Here is a 17,380-nt window from a genome sequence, read left to right as displayed (position 1 = left end):
CCATGATGGCTGCATTTTACGAAAAACAAGCGCGTGGAAGATTTTCTTGAAAAAATAAAAATAAAAAAGCAAGTTCTTAAATGTAATCAATATTATATGCCTATCAGATTCCTTTTACATATCCAACAGTGAAAATACAGCACGCCATGTTGAAAAATCTGTATCATGATACTGTCGTTTTCTGATTCCGTATCATGCGAGTACCGTGTGTAATCTCAGAGCTACTTTCGCGTTGCTAAAAATAGCGTGACCAAAAAAACGAGTAATACCTGTTAACTTTTAAAAACATTAAACTATCTAACTTTACACACGATCAAGAAGCATGTAAATATTCAGGAACATAGTTCTCATGTTCTTGAAAGAACCATGAGGATACGCACGAAGCAGAGAACACTTCCAATCTATCTAGACAGCGTGTTCAGTGAACTAGTTGTTTGCCATTTCGAAGTCCATAAATTTATGCATTATCCATGTTTATTATCATAAATATGAGCAGCTCGCCAATACAAAAAAGAAGGCGAATTCGCGTCAACGATAGAACAAGCGATTGACTCACGAACTTCCCTCAATTCTGCATATTGTGATTGTCAAAAAATCCCACGAATATTTACTTTGTTAAAAATGGCCGCTCCACGTCTACAGGAAAGGACAATTAGTGTATACTCGTAAAATAAGTACCGTTTTTTTCTTTTGTGCTGTGACATTTAATAATTGTTCTCGTATTAGCAAATTGTCAATTTTGCTAAAACATAAAACATTTTGTTCGGTTTTTGCTTAATAAAGTGAATTCTGTAACTTCTGACTTCGTTTCGCTGTAGTAGCATCCCTTACCGTCATTACACAAAACTGCGTAACACATTCTAATTCATACGCGCATTTGACAGATGGCGCTCAATTTAAATGAAATTGAAACCGAAAAAATAAAAAGGAATAATTAAATAGGCAGGTATAAAATAAATGGAATATAACGATAGAACGATTGTCTGGTGAACTGTGGTCTCGACGGATATGTGTTTACACACCGAACTCGACGTGATACAGGTCACCAGAAAAGCGTCCTATCTAATATCCCAAATATATCAGTAAAAGAGCCACTCGTGAAGATATGTTTTTTATGACACTCATGAAATACGATCTTACATTGAAATAAACAGATTTTCTGTTTCTTTTATGCTTTTTTTCGGAGTTTTATTAGTACTTTTATTTATTTTCTAAATTGGCCCCTTTTTTGAAAAGGGTGTTTTTACGCCGCTAACCGTGGGACGCCCCTCACGCAAATTCTATCTTTAAAATAGCCTATAACGTAGCTGTCAATTTTCTATTTCCTGTTAGTTGACAAAAAGTTCGCTGATATTTTTTTTATAATTTATTATTCGTTCGTTTTTTAGTGCAAAGATTTTATGAACAGTAATCAATGAAGTTTTTATCTATGTTCCAAAAAAATAACGAAAACACTTTTAAGCGGGGCATGAATACATAATCAAATTTCTATGCCGCCATGTATTAAATGAAAATTTGAAAGGTCGAATGTGTTGGCAAAAGAATTGCGGATAATCATTGGATATAAAACATATTTCTTAGTTTTAGAATGTGTTTCATGATACATTGATATTCAGTCATCTTACTGCCAGAGACCAGTCTGTTTTGTTTGAAGACAGGTCGATTTCCAGGTAATGATGAGGACAACGCTATTTTGTTGAAAAATTTTGAGGGGTGGGTGAGGTAAAACAATATTATGAACACCTGTCGAAAGTTTTGCATCAGTGGCGATCAGTTTGAAACGATCTGATAACATTTAATGCATCCTGCTGTAACTTGAGTATTGTTTACACTGTTATTAGCTTGATCATTGTCAGATTCTAAATTCAAAATTTGTATTTATTATCATAATCTGCATTTTATTTAATTTTACGCGTGTGCATTACGCTAACTTAACATCAACGCATCAACTTATAATGTGTTTTGTTTATACTATAATTGTTCAGTGATAAGTTACTTTTAGCTGAATATCAATTGATATATTTACTGATGTTATATATTATTATTCTATATATACAGATACCATCACGTATGGATAATCGATTTTGAGATTTTGCGATCGTTTATCGAAGACCTCAATCTTAAATGATTGAAGACAAATTTATCTTTAGTCACGTGTCCGTCGCAGGTTTTGTTGAATCGAATGTTGAAAACGTGATTTACATAACTATGATTGTTTCAATGAAGTTAGATGGTTCATATGCGTTATTTATTAACCTTATGTATCTGACTAGAGGTCCTGTCATATACCACTTTCCACAGCATTATAAAAGTTAAAAAAGTCAACGATAACCTAATATACTTAAACTCGTTTCCGGATAAGCATATTATTGAACAAAGAATGTGTTAAACGGATGCTTTCTGATTTCAGAAATGACGAAAAAAAGCAAACAATACAATTGCTTGAAGCTGAAATAAAAATGCTGCGGAACAGGTAACACATTTCTTATGAGTTTGCTTAATTTACATCGTCGATGCTTGAATATAAAGTTTGGATTTATACTTGAGCAATCGTTATTTCAGTTGATCAACAAATTCTACATGTTATAGACTCTAACATTCCAAAAAATACATATGTATGTTTATTTGTTCAGGATTAAAGAAGAGGAGGTGAAGATACAGGATCTGACAGCTGAGAGAGAAGACTTTATACACGAATTAGATGATTTGAGGACAAGGTTATGCAGTTCCTATTTCGATATATTGTTATTTGTCTTAAAATATATGAAAAATGAAAAAATGTTTGTTGATTTTTATAAAGTTTGTTACTTTTCACTACTTTCTAGCATGACTTTTCATTATCAATTAAAGTGACACTCTTATTCAAATCAATACATACACGTGTATAACAGACATCAATTATGACTGATTAACCTTTAACTACTTACTAAATAATGCATTTATGGAAAATATTTATTACTGATAACAAGTTTGTATCTCTGTATTTAATAACAAAAAAAAATTGATTGGTGAATGCTAAAGGATTCACTGTGATCTACAATTGACTCATAAGGTAGATATACCGTGTTTTATGCACATTTCTTTCCAATTAAACTCGGTATCCTTCATTAGAACCATTGCTTTCGACACATCATCCTTTTCAGAATATTAAAACAAAAGTAGTAATTGTGGTCTTATTTGGGAGTAAAAGTGCATCTTTAATATTAATATGATAAAAGGTTAATACACGATACCAAGGAAAGAATGCTTCATATTTGAACAAAACGTATTCAAACTGTATTAAATGTACTGTGTACAATATCACTTCAGACTGAGTGCTGTGATAAGTGCCCAGGTTACCGACTCCAACCCGAACATTGCCGACCTTAGCGACCAAAACAATCCCACCAGAATGGCTGAAAGATACTCGAAACTCTACGATAATCAGTGGACTGAATGTTACGAAGGGTTGACGAAAATTCTGAAATGGAAAGAGAAGGATTCTTTAACATGGATATTGGGGTTATTTATTGTAAGTATACTTGCAATCAAATGAATGCCATTTACAATCGCGAGTAATCTGTAATATACATTCAAATAAAAAATAATAATGTATACACATTTAAGATATTTAACATATTATAATACTAAATCAGTATGTTTCTTTCAGAATATATTCCAAGCATGTGAGGAAAAAGCTGCAAAGGATTTGGAGCAATTAAGAGAAGTGTTGAAAGAGTTTAAACATGAACGAATGCATGCGAACCTGCAGACCTAAATTAAACTTGGATACTTTCTTTTAGCTAGTTTCTCACGTATATATTTTAACTGCTGTCGCTATTATTGGATATAAATTGGCCAATCAATTAACTTCTTTCCTTCCAATGACCAAGATGACCTCAATATTTACCCATCTTTATACAATTGACTGAAGAATACTTATGTGAAAAACTACAGAAACAAGCTCAGTAGCAAAATGTTTAAACATAAACCCGGTTTAATGCCACTGTGTAAAAACCAAAGCCATAGAACACAACAATGAAAAATCACAAACAAGAAATTTGGAAAAACATCACAAAATTCCACAAACAGCACAGTGCATACATACATATATAAGTAGGTATGTTTATATAAAGTTGTGGTCGAAAAAGGATGCAGAACCGAAGGAGATTGAATATGAATTCTTCCTAATTCCAAGGAAAAGCATTTCTGTTTATGACATTGTAATGTGATTTTAATCGACATTGTTTAATATACCTTAAGCAAGTTTGTACACATTTACCATCAAACAAAATATTAACTTTCGTTTTGTAAATGTATTCATCCAACTTTAAAGGGTACTACAGAAACTTTGAAAACGCTGAAAGACAAGAGAAAGAAGTCTTCAATGGTGCCCAAGGAACAGATTACGGCTGTAAGTTATTGTAATTTTATTGAATTTTGTTGGTTTTGATTACAAAAAATGCCATGAAGTGTGGTTTCAATAATTGAACATGCGACATGAGTTAACAAGTCTTGTTCGTCATATAATACAGTTCGTTAAACACAATCCTGATAAAAGGAGTTAAAGGACTCCGGATATAATGAACATATCTGAAAGATCCCGAAAAACTCATTATATTCGGACTCAACTGTACATCTTTGGCATTTGATATTTGGGAACATGGCGAAGTGTTCTGCAGTGAATCTGCTGCTCATTTGACTATGGACGATAACGCTGAGCTTTGTTAAACGTTAACTTACTCACCCGAACGTAACACTGCTTAAAGTGTTGCATTTACTTTTACTATCAATGAACGGTTTTAATCAAACACCGACAACTAGTTTTTTGCCTCTGAAGGACATCTTTACATAATTGATTTATAGGGGAGGTAATTCAGCACTCTCAGAAACACGTCAGTTTAAACCAAACGACAGATATTCGCATATATAAATATTTGCCTTTAGATAAAACGTTTAACATAGTTTCCATCAGCATTTAGTTTAATATTTTATATGTCAACATACAAAACATCAATGCGATGACAATACTCGCCTAAATGAGCTCAATCGTATAAGCTGAACTTGCTGATTAATACAAACCGTGGATGGTGAAAGTTTATCTGGCAAGGCAGAGGACGTCTGCTTTGCCAGATAAACCTTTTACATCCACGGCACTTACCTAGTAATATATTTATTATATTGCATTGCTATCAACACACGACAAATTACTTATAAATTAGCAAGTTCCTTTAAAGAAGGGTGCATCTGTTGTTTTTCACATTGATATCAGCCGACTACCCATGCTGTATTTAATTATCCCAAAATATAGGTATCAAAATTGTCCACATTTACTCAATACATGTATAGTAAGAGTATTTACATTTTAGAAGTTCGATATCAATTCAAAACAGAAAATGTTTAACTATTGTATAAACTTGGAATAGACGACAAACAATTATATATTTATGTTACAATTATTCCACAAATCACGGTTGATGCTGCACATTTTTCTGCATTTTTTGGAGGGGTAAGTTTACATGTATATTTTCTGGCCGATTGTCTTTGCACATGCACAGTGATGGCATTTTCTGAGCGAGGGACTGTTGAGTTCGGTTTTGGCGGCCTATTGATACGATTCGTTAGTGGTGTATGCGTTTTTCTTCTGATATTTCCGAAGAGAAAAGAAGTCCGGTTTCGTGGTCATATGACCAACTACCTGTAGATAAACATCACGTGGTCAAATATCCTAATAAAGCAAAATTTACTCCGCATCTTGTTTTTGAATCTATTTTTAAAATCGATTAAATATATGAAATATATCAAAGGTATCAATAAACTCATATATCGATCATACGCGTAGCGAGTTTCAGTGTAAGATCGTATTTTCTCCCATGGTTTTGTGTGAAAAATGGAGTTTTATCATTTAAATGACAACAGTGAAAATAAATCACTGAAAAATGAATGATCGAAAATATCATCTCGGGGAACTACTTTAAAAATCAAACGTAGTTACATCCCCTTGATCAAAACTAAATTAATCCACCTTGAACCAGTTAATGTTGACAATAATAATAATTATCAGTAAGCGAGTTCACTATTTGACTTAATAAAACAACTTCCTTGATCATTAATCAAACGGAAGATAGTTTGTGCAGAAGGCTGACTTAACGTATCTTCTTTATCAACCGGTGTTAACATACTTGGCTAAGTGCATGGTGAGGACGAGCATGGACAACGCTAAGGGCAAGCGGTGTAATAGTTGTTGTGGTGATTTTACGGACAAGCTATTAAACCTTTGTCGCTGTTACAGGAAGAACAAAGATTTGTCTAATGAATTAGAGGAATCTTTGATCGATGACGATCATCAGCATACACAGTAAGATGACGTGCACTACATTTTTAGAAATTAATATGAACCGAGGCAGCACTGTGATTGAGTACGAGAAAGGAATTGTAAAAAAAAGCGTAATGTGATTATCGACTGTACTGGGTGAGTACCTAAATCGGAACGCTTTCGGCACTATTTAAAATTATTTTTAGAAAGACTTGCACCACAAATACAAAATTTTCCATCAGCATACTAGGATTCAAGACCAATTGGTTGATGTAAATGGTATTTTTCAAGATACCTCCAATCTGCATGAATAGTACTAGTTTAAAATTATTGCTACATGTTTTGTTTCAGTAAATTAAATAAGTTATGTTATTTCCAGCTTGTTATTTTGTCATTTTTGTCAATAAAATGTGACTATTTTAGTTAAAAATACAGACTGTGCCAGTATGCTGTGATTGTGGCAAGCATGAGGTCATTCCCCCACGTGCCATTTATTGCCATTTGAACAAGAACAACTTTAAATGATAGTTGCGTTTGAAATACTTAACGGAGTATCAACGCTTTTGTAACGGGTGTTCCATATTTAGGTACAGTTACGATTTAGGTGCTCTCCCAGTATACACATATATATCATATAAATCAAGATATTTATGAAACTTCTCAATAGTTCTATAACTCGTCGCTTATTAGCCAAACAGCATACGTCAACATCTATTTTGACCTGCAAATTCATCATTTAACAATGAAGATGGTATTTTTAGTCTTTACAATTGGTATTAAGTTATGGGAGAAGTCTTCAACTGTTTTAAACATGGTCAACATTAGTTCATGATGACGCACTGGCTGACACTTATAATCAAAAAGCGCGTAGGAGACTTTCTTGAGCGAAAACAACAGCAACAACAAACGAAACACAGCAACAGCATCTTAAATGTGGTAAACTGAAATTTAATCAACTTTTTATTATATGAACACGTTATTTCAGGTTAATAAACAAAGAAGAAAATAATCTGTAAACGAATAGACATGTTGAAATAACAAAACATACCTAGAAGTATTCATGCTTACGCGTACATATTTCAACAGGAAGGTCGAACACATGTCCGATTGAAAGGGGCGTGTCCTGTTGTATACGTTATCATTTATTTGGAGGTCGTTATGAAAATAACGTGTTCTTCGAACTCCGCTAGGTTCGAACATTCATTTGCAATAATTATCTGCAAATAAACAATAGCCATTACTTAATAAAACAATACCAATACAAATAGTGAATACTTGAATCATTAACGTCTACAATTGTGCTCCTGTGGCAATCATTTTGAAATGATCTCATTATCTCTATCCATCTTATAAGTTTGCTTTGATAGTTACTTTGAGTAATTCCTTTAGTATAGCACGATATTTAAGCTTGACGTTCTGTTATCAAAGTCCACAAACTATCGGTGTTATCAATAGTTCGGTTCAGAATTCAATATATATAATGTTTATATTGCCCCAGTATCTCATTTATATACGTACGCTATCATACTCATTTGTACAAGCATTTGTGATATCAGATTTGATAAATAAACGCAATGAACTGGTGAATTATGAGGCACAATAATATATATATATATATATTAACAAATATAAAGAATTGTTTCAATTAAAATGACCTACTCAGTGTTTAGTGTGCAGTCGACACACTTAGAAACTATGTTTGCTTGTATTACTCTAATCAGTAATACATATTGCAATTTTATAATTGTATTTGTTGCATGTAGGGACAAAGGATCGATGTACGGAACAACACCACCAATGTTACCATCGCCATCACCATCGCCAATCAAGAAGAGACACTCTAAATATAAGCAAACTATTCGATCATGGATTCCTTGGAAACGGTTATATTTTATCCTTTTCCGAAGGGCGGCATTTGGTTAACGCATTGTCTGTTTGTCCGTCGTTTCGTTTGTTCGTTCGTTCGTTCGTTACAATCTTATTTTAGCAAGAACACTGTTATTTTATAGATGAGATTTGATTTTAATTTGCAAATAATGTTATTTAAACCTTCTTCTTCTTTCAAATATTCTTGGTCTTATTTCGAAGGTAAAGTTCACATTTGAGGGCCAATGTTATACACTGTTGACAGGAATTTCCTAGTTCAAATTTTACTACTATTATGCTCACGGCTACTCTTGCGACATAAGCGAGATCGGGGGCAATCGCAAGGCGTAGGGATTGGAAATCTGACCAAATAACTAATTCATAATCGTTGATTCTCGATCAAGCTATTTTAAATTATACAATATAAATTAAATATTCAAAGACAAATAGTGGGTTATGATAATCATAATTTTCATTACAATAACTTAACAGAAATGCAAGATTTTATGCTGTGTTTTGTCCATACGAAGGAATTGTTCAATAATAAGTTTTGAATTTTGAATATCAATTGGTATTATGAATTATTTACTGTTATTATACCTCACCTTTGTCTACAATGGTGAAATCCCATTACCCGAAAAGAGATATTTTGACTGTCTGGAACATTTGCAACAGTTTTGACACGTGAACAAGCGAAAATTCACTGTTAGGTCATGTGACCGCAGTGACATTTTGAATGTCATATAAGGGCAAGTAACTGCTTCAATATTTAAGCTAAATCATGACGTGATTGCCTCCCTTATACACATACAATAGTGACGTCACTATTCAATGTGTACACATCAGACGACAGGATATTAACGGTGGAATTTTGTTCTACATATAATTATTGTATTATGTTATATTCTTAACCTTGTTAAACTTGTTTTATTAATTGAATTAAAATCATTTTAAAACGTTTTATGTACTAAATTTTGTATTCGGTATAATAAAATAAATATCATATGGCAGCATGTGTGACATTGATAGTGTCAACCCTCGAAACAGAATGTCACACTCTTCTAAAGCTTCGGGTGACATTCTGCTCTCGGGTTGATAATATCAATGTTTCACATGCTGCCATATGATATTATATATTTTCTATACCATTGTTCCATTTATACATATACCATAATTTAAGAATAATCTATTTTGAGGTTAAAAAATCGATAAGCGGCTATCACTTTTCAACAAATTTTATCCTAAGTTAAATTTCATAAAAATGCTATAGACCAAACCCACTATTTCTATTTAAATGTCTTTAAAGGCTTCATTTGTGATTTAATAAGGTGACTAATTTTAAAAGTTGACCTTTCGAATGACTGTTTCCGTTGTATAAAAAGTCAATACATGTCAACAATAACCTAATATATTGAAACTACTTTCCAGGTAAGCATATTCTTAAAAATGATGTGTTTTCCAATTTCAGAAACGAATATAATAAGCCAACAATACAATCGCTGAAATATGACGAAGAACGCCTTGAAACTGAAATAAAAAAGCTACAGAACAGGTAGAACATTTTAATGGCTATTTTTAAATGATATCGTCGATGTTTAAATATAAAACTTTTATTCCCAGGCAATCGTTTGTCAGTCGAACGACAAATCCTATATATTCTAGATCCTAACATTCCAATAGATATATATATATGTGAAACATTTCAGGATTGAAGAAGAACAGGTGGAAAGACAGACTCTTTTTTCTGAGAAAGAGGGCCTGATACACGAGTTAGAAGAACTGCGGACAAGGTTATGTAGTTGCTAGCTTTATACAATCTTATAACAATGTCTTAAAATATATCAAAATATTTAAAATGTTTTTTTTATAACGTTCGTATGTTTTACTAATTTCTAGTAGTATGAATTGACATTATCAATTAATAATATGTGATAAAGGGTTATAACAGGATACCAAGGCAAGAACGCTACAGATTTGAACAGTTATGTAAAATATCACTTCAGGCTGAGTGCTGTAATAAGTGCGCAGGTGACCGACTCAAACCCGAATATTGCCGACTTGAGCGACAAGAATAGACCAACCCAACTGGCTGAAAGATACTCGGAACTCTACGATAATCAGTGGACCGAATGTTACGATGGGTTGACGAATATTCTGAAATGGGAAGACAAAGAATCTATGAAATGGATATTGGGCTTATTTATTGTACGCATAATTGCTATCAGATGTATCTTTGTAACAAGGACGTACGAAATGCAGTTTACAATCGCGAGGAATTTGTAAAAGATATTCAAATAAACAATAATGTTTACATAATTAATACATTCTAAATAAGGATGTTTCTTTCAGAATATATTCCAAACGTGTGAGGAAAAAGCGTCCAAGGATTTGGAGCAATTAAGAAAAATATTGAAAGAGTTTCAGTCAGTAAGAATAAACTATTATTGTAAAAATATAGTTTTTTTATAAACATAAACGATACATGTGAACCTGCGGTCCTAAACTAAACTTGGCTACTTACATTTTGCTAGTTCCACACTTAAAAAATTGTAGGCGAATAATTTTAATTTTGATATATATCAGCCAATCAATTAACATCTTTTCTAACTATGACCAAACCAAAAACCAAAACCAATTTACCAAGGTTTAAACAATTAATTGCTAAAGTTATGGAGGAATAACGGTTCAATGCTGTGGGATATTGAATATAAAGTCTTGCTTATGTGAAGGAAAATATTCTCTGTTTATGACACTGTAATGTGATTTTAGTTGAGATTGATTATTATACATAAAGACAGTTTGTAAATGTTTACTATAAAACAAAACATTTTTTTCGTATATTAAATGTATTTATCCAATTTGAAAGGGTACTACAGAAACTTTGAAAACGCTGAAAGACAAGAGAAAGAAATCTTCGATGGTACCCAAGGACCAGATTACGGCTGTAAGTTATTCATTTATTTATTTATTGAATTTTGTTGGTTTTGATAAAAAATAATGCTGAGACTAAAAAATTATTGTTTGTTTTACTAGAAATTGGACGGTCGTTTTGCCGAGAATAAACAAGCTATCGACATAGCAGAGAATTTTATCAACGAAAGTGTTGAGCTTTGCTGGCTGATGGCTGTACAAGACCCACCAGTTTATGTGGACACTTCCGTCAACACGCATGGGCAACCGCTGGACACCAACCATTACAAGTATTACACACAGAAAGGCGAACTGGTTGACTATGTCGTTTGGCCTGTGTTGTTTCTCACAATAGAAGGTCCTTTGCTATCGAAAGGCATAGCACAGGGATTGGTTGAAGAAAGGCAAAGTGAAGAAAACCAAACAATGATAAAAGACAGTGGTGAAGACACTCCTGAGAGCACAAAACTTTAGAGCCAAGGTGTTTGGATTCATTTTCTACTAAAAGTGAAATTGCATTAAATACAAAGTGAAGAAAACGATCAATAATAGAAGGCAGTGGAGAAAACACTGAAACAATTGAGATCACACAGTTTAAGAGCGAATGCGTTTGGGATCATACTCTAATAGAAATGACATTGAATTAAATATCCTATCATTAATTTGTGTAACATTGTTTCTTATAAAAACGTTCTATTATCTTTGTTAAAACATTAGTATTTATGTATTCAAAATTATCTGGTTATATGAATTTGTGTTTATTTATTGTAAATAATCATTCAGTTGTGTTTATATTCTTTGAGACCAAAAACACGAACATGCGTAAGGAATAATTGTTGTTATACAATGGCATTTTATGGCATATATTTTATGGAATATTAATAATGGGTACTCGTGAGTGCAATGGCTGACACAGAGTTTATAATGGGAATTACTTTCTTAAAAATATGACCATGAATTATCTAAAAATAAATAATGTCATGAAATGTGGATTTAATAATTTAACATTCGACAGGAGTCAACAAGCCTTGTTCGTTATATTAATCAGTTCGTTTTATACACAATCCATGTAAAAGGAGTTAGTTCGTTATTCGGATATAAGGGACTCCGGATATAATGAACACTTCTGAAGATCCAGAGGAGTTCATTGTTTTTGGAGTTTACTGTACAACTAGAAATTTGGAGACACGAGGAAATGATCTGCAGTGAATTGGCTGCCTTTTGACAAATAAATATCGATAAAACTGCGCTTCAATAATTAAGGAATGAATTGCAAGATTAATGTCATTATCGGGGTATAAACGCAGTTGGGCTGGTTAAGGTGTGTTGAGTCCTTCGTACATTAACCAGCCCGACTGTGCTCATATCCCCGATTATAATATAAATCACACAAATCATTACTTATATTTACACCAATAGCTCATTATTATATTAAAGCAGTGTTAAAAAGTACTTCATTTCAGTTAAGAAAATCATAAACCGGAAACAGTTTATCAAATAACGTCACGTAAAAATGACAAAAATACATTTAACATATTATGAACACTTTCTTACATGCTGATTTTAAATTTACATGTACACATTCTCGTACACCAGAGCGATGATACTATGCGTTATATTGACCATTATCACACATCTGATGAATGAGAATGCATGCAAATTAATATGCGATGATTCGTGATCCGAACATGTCCGATGATGTTGCCTTCATCGGAAAACATTCGCAATGGACGAAAGGCAGTTCATTTAAAGAATAGAAGTTCAGGTGAACTTGAGGAGTACATATACGTAAATGAACACACTCAAGCGTAGTACCATTCAGAAAGTTACACTTGCTATTACTATCATTGAACAGTTTCAATCGAACTGCGACAGCTAGTTTTGTGCCTCTGAAGGACCTCTCTTTGTATAATTGATTTATACGTGAGGTAATTCGGAAATGTCAGGAACACCTCAGTTCTACACTAAACGACATATATTCTCATATAGATACTTCCCGTTGGACGGTTTAATATAATTTCTATCAACATTTAGTTTAATATTCAACTATTCAAGTTTAAACAACATTCAATTACGAACATAATTATATGTTACAAACATGTTTAAATATTGCCTACATACTTATTTATGCACCAATGTTATCGTTTCATAACCATTATATGTTTCACTGTACATACATGTGCATGTCTATTTATTATTTAAATTATGAATATGTCATCTATATAACAAATGTGATAATGTGTATTTTGGGCTGGAGGCCTTGTAGTACGTAATAAACTATTCGTATTCGTATATTCTGCATGTCAGCATACAGGAAATCAATGTGTTGAAACAATAATCATCTTATTAAACATAAAATGACCGGAGACATAAATCAGTTTTTAAAAACTAACAATCCAATTTTCTTATTACTATGATCGCTGTAATATTTGATACAAATACCTTCTCTGTTTACTAGCATCGTGCAAATATCAAATTGCGATGTTTACAAATTGTTTAGTTGTCAAAAATTTAGTTGTAGAAACATTAATGATTGACTTTCTTTGATTTCTCCTTCAAACCAACGCTTAGTTTTGTTACTATGCTGACCCACGAATGTAAGAACCAATGTGTTAAACCGTGTAAGCCCAATTTGCTGTTTGATACTTTCTTTTTCCCAATGTCGTTCCATGGGTATACCTAAACAATAATTGAATCAGATATTTGAAACTTGCTACGCATTTACGGTTTGTCAAAAGTTCATTCTGTTTAAAAGTTGTAGCCAACTCTAACGTTAAACACCGCTTCGTCAACGGCACAGCAGCCGGCGGCAGCAAAACGATGGCAATATTATAAAATTTATAATATATTCTTCTGACAAAATGACTGACAGATAAAGGTTTTGCCCTTTGCCCATCAAAAATCAAACTGTCATTTTAGCAATGATTTTATAAAACTACATTTTAATTTAAATCTCCTTTTCCAATTTGGTTCTAAGCTCAAAAATTGTTCTTAGCCTTCTGTGCTTATACCAACCGTTTACAAAACTTCCTTACCAATTACTGCCGATTCGAATATGATTTTCATTAATTTATTTTACGAATGTAACATATCAGCGAGCACATGTACTTGAAAATCATATTGTTCACGACTATTCAAGATCAATTACGTTTTTAAACATAACGCATTCTTTACGAAGATGAATGAATGGATATAGAAAATACTAGGTAAGTGCCGTGGATGGAGAAAGCTTATCATTTTACACAGCGATGTGTGCATTATAAATGACTATATATGGTAAAAATGAGATATTTTAGGGATAAAAATACACATATAAACCAATACGGGGTTTCACTAAATGCAATAATAATGAAGTTCATGGTATCACGCTAAATATATCTGCATTGATTTTTGCAAAGACAGCCTGATAAAAATATGTCTATATTTAATGTTTCTACCCTTTTTCAAGAACATATATGTTTTAAAACGTATTATATAAAAAGATGAATGGAATGGAATATCTATAGTTTCTTTTCTAAATATGAATAATAATGAAATACAGCATTGTAAATGCATGAACTTATCTCCGCATTACATACTTAACGGGTATTGAAATATCAACCTAATAGCAGTTTATTTATGTCAACTTGAAATCTCTATTCGCTGTACGGAAGTAAAATGGGTGTCCTTTAAGATGTGAATTATTGCTCTTCCTTTTACAAATTGAACTATAATGACTGTTTGAATTAAACATTATGGAATATGTTTGTGAATAAATTATTAGGTTGAAAATAGGAGCATTTGGCCACGTAATTTTATCAGTTTGACATTCAAAATGCCCCATTCAGTGAACCCGGAAGAAAAAGAACAAGGAAGTGGTTTTTGTTTTCTATGCTGCATTCGCTTCTGTACAAACGAATACCAAGATGATGAAGACTTATTGACACAAAGACTCATTGCAGAACCGATAGATACTCTTCCGGTTAACAGACAGCCATTTGCAGGGTAATCTTGCCGACTTTCGGTTTTCGTTTTTACACAGTTGGTACGAATATTTCGTTTTATTTTGCAAGGCAGATAATGCTGAAAAGATGGTTAAAACGGGAGGAGCATAGTTATCTTGCATAGAATTTGAAAAAGATGATAATCAAACAGAGTTTCTGTCTTATAAGTATTATGTGGACTATAATGCAACTGCCTAGTCCAAATATAATATCAATGTTTTAAAGCTGCAGTCACACAGATTACACGTTTTGACAGCTGTTTTTATTTTTTGTCTTGAAACGAGCAAATTTTTGCGAAAATGCATGCAAACCAGTAAAATAAGACTGCTGACAAAAATAGATCGCAGATTTTTATATTAAAGTTTCAAAACAGATTTTTTTTTGCATTTGTCTTAAACCATTAGTAACGCTTTTAGCCATAAAACATTAATTTTCGAACGAAAATATGAAAATCTGCGATCTGATCTTTTGTCAACAGTCTTTCTCCACTGGTTTGCAGATATTTACGCAAAAAACTTGCTCATTCCAAGACGAATATAAAAAAGTTGTGAAAACAGTAAATCTGTGAGAGTGCAGCTTCAACATAGATACACAATTTAGTATGTTGGCTATTGGAAACCTTGTTTGATTTGTAGTAAGATGGATTAATTTGTTATTACACATTTGTATTGCTACAACCTCTTGAATTATCTTTTTTTGGGAATATATGCCTGCTCTTTGGCACGGGGGTAATTAAACAATGGCTTGCAGAACTTAAATGCTTTGTAATTAATATACAACTTTTTACAATTGATATCACTTTTGCCAATAATTATAAAAATTGATACAGAGCACTTTTGTTTATTTTATTTTTTTGTTCAGACAAATGTTGTTAAGTTCTAATTTCATTCCTATGACTATTTCTAATTTCTAATTGTCATATAGTAATTACATGTATATAAAATCGAACACTTATAAAAAACAACTATTGCAAATTAAAATGTCGCAGAGTAGCACTAACTATTATTTCCACTGTAGGCAAATAAGACGGCATAGACACGAAGATGGAGATCTTAGATACAGGTTCGTACTTGCTTTTACATACTACAACTGTTAATGGTATTCTAATCCATCACCACACGTCAAATTGAATATCCATTTGGCTGTAAACTCTTATTTACTAACGTTTATTTCAATGATCTCTAGTTCTTATATATTTTTGTATTCATGGTTTTCTTATATATCATAATATTTTTGAAAGGAACATAACTTTACACACCTTTAATATAAACCTTAATAGAGATTTTTCACTGTTAAGAAATTTTAGTCTGCACTCACTCCAAAATCAAACGTCAGCGCGCACAAGGCTGCGACGAGACTTGAACTGCGTCATTTCCGAAAATGATGTTATGTTCGCATTTAATTTGGCGCGCTTTTATCAAAAACTTCAAAAATAAATAGAAGATCTGCTGAACATGTTGCACATGTATACGCAAATAACATTTGTTATAAAACGTTATGGTCAAGTTTGCTCGGTAAATGTAGAATTTAGGAAGATTTCGAGTAAACGTCATTTCCATTGACAACTTTAACATGTTTTAATCCTTATCAGTCCAATCCATACGCTTGATGATTTCAGGATTGAAGAAGATCAGAGGCATATTCAGGCTCTGACATCTGACAAAGAGGTCCTGGAAAAAGAATTAGAAGAAATGAGGACAAGGTTTGGCAGTTTTCCCTTCAGATTTATTATACCTCACGTGACTTGTCCATGTTAATTTCTCGTATACACGACACATCGTTTCACCGGGTGTTATAATTATGTAAATCTCGCGTGGGTCTAAAATTAGACAATTGGAATTTCCTATAGATCGAGTCGACAGACGCTTATAAAACAGGTGAAAATCAGGCGCTTCATCTGTTCTGAGTTTGTTTGTTTGCATCACACAGATTGATTTTATTTTACCAACACCTTATTCCCTTGTAAAACAAGACTGACTGTGAACTGTTCCAACTTTTTCATTTGATGTTTTATTACTTTTAAAACAAAGGAAGTTACTCACTTTGTGTTTCTTTATCAATGTAAATTTGTTTTGTATAATAATAAAGATACCAGATCCCATAGAGGGTAAAAGAAACCCTTTTAATTCATGTTGTTATTTAAATGTTAATAATATGTATGGGATATATTCATTATACCAATAGTAGGTCATAACTGTTTTAAGTATTCTTACAATACACTGTCATTTCAGGCTGAGTGCTGTAATAAGTGCGCAGGTGACCGACTCAAACCCGAACATTGCCGACCTGAGCGACAAAAACAGACCAACCAAACTGGCTGAAAGAT

The 17,380-nt window shown here is 32.6% G+C and overlaps 2 protein-coding genes across 3 annotated transcripts in view; both read left to right on the top strand.

Annotated features, from left to right (window-relative positions):
* Positions 1-6,120: 6,120 nt before the first annotated feature.
* LOC128227063 (uncharacterized) lies at positions 6,121-12,356 on the top strand. Of its 2 annotated transcripts, XM_052937264.1 has the most exons (8): positions 6,121-6,337; positions 8,059-8,178; positions 9,630-9,713; positions 9,868-9,951; positions 10,165-10,366; positions 10,511-10,588; positions 11,028-11,105; positions 11,195-12,356. In XM_052937264.1, the coding sequence occupies exons 1-8, from the start codon at positions 6,174-6,176 to the stop codon at positions 11,543-11,545; spliced, it is 1,161 nt and encodes a 386-aa protein (XP_052793224.1). In that variant the 5' UTR covers positions 6,121-6,173; the 3' UTR covers positions 11,546-12,356. The 2 variants fall into 2 exon arrangements, with proteins under 2 accessions (XP_052793224.1, XP_052793225.1); XM_052937265.1 differs by lacking the exon at positions 8,059-8,178.
* Positions 12,357-14,572: 2,216 nt separating this feature from the next.
* The window catches only part of LOC128227065 (uncharacterized), a 6,119-nt gene continuing 3,311 nt past the window's right edge, over positions 14,573-17,380 (top strand). The window contains exons 1-4 of the mRNA XM_052937268.1: positions 14,573-15,055; positions 16,072-16,116; positions 16,673-16,756; positions 17,286-17,380. The exon at positions 17,286-17,380 is cut by the window's right edge and continues 107 nt beyond it. Of these exons, the coding sequence (XP_052793228.1) occupies positions 14,886-15,055; positions 16,072-16,116; positions 16,673-16,756; positions 17,286-17,380 (394 nt within the window). The 5' untranslated portion in view covers positions 14,573-14,885. The remainder of the gene's footprint in view (positions 15,056-16,071; positions 16,117-16,672; positions 16,757-17,285) is intronic.

The sequence above is a fragment of the Mya arenaria genome, chromosome 3 (assembly GCF_026914265.1).
Source record: "Mya arenaria isolate MELC-2E11 chromosome 3, ASM2691426v1".
Taxonomy (NCBI): domain Eukaryota; kingdom Metazoa; phylum Mollusca; class Bivalvia; order Myida; family Myidae; genus Mya; species Mya arenaria.
The sequence above is the reverse complement of the archived record's forward strand: the minus strand, read 5'-3'. Positions and strand labels throughout refer to the sequence as shown.

Bases quoted from the DNA above. Each gene is read 5' to 3' on its own strand.
- LOC128227063 (XM_052937264.1), top strand. From the start codon at position 6,174: ATGGTGAGGACGAGCATGGACAACGCTAAGGGCAAGCGGTGTAATAGT. The intron at 8,179-9,629 runs GTTATATTTTAT...TTCCAATTTCAG, and splicing joins TCATGGATTCCTTGGAAACG to AAACGAATATAATAAGCCAA. The intron at 10,367-10,510 runs GTACGCATAATT...TGTTTCTTTCAG, and splicing joins GGATATTGGGCTTATTTATT to AATATATTCCAAACGTGTGA.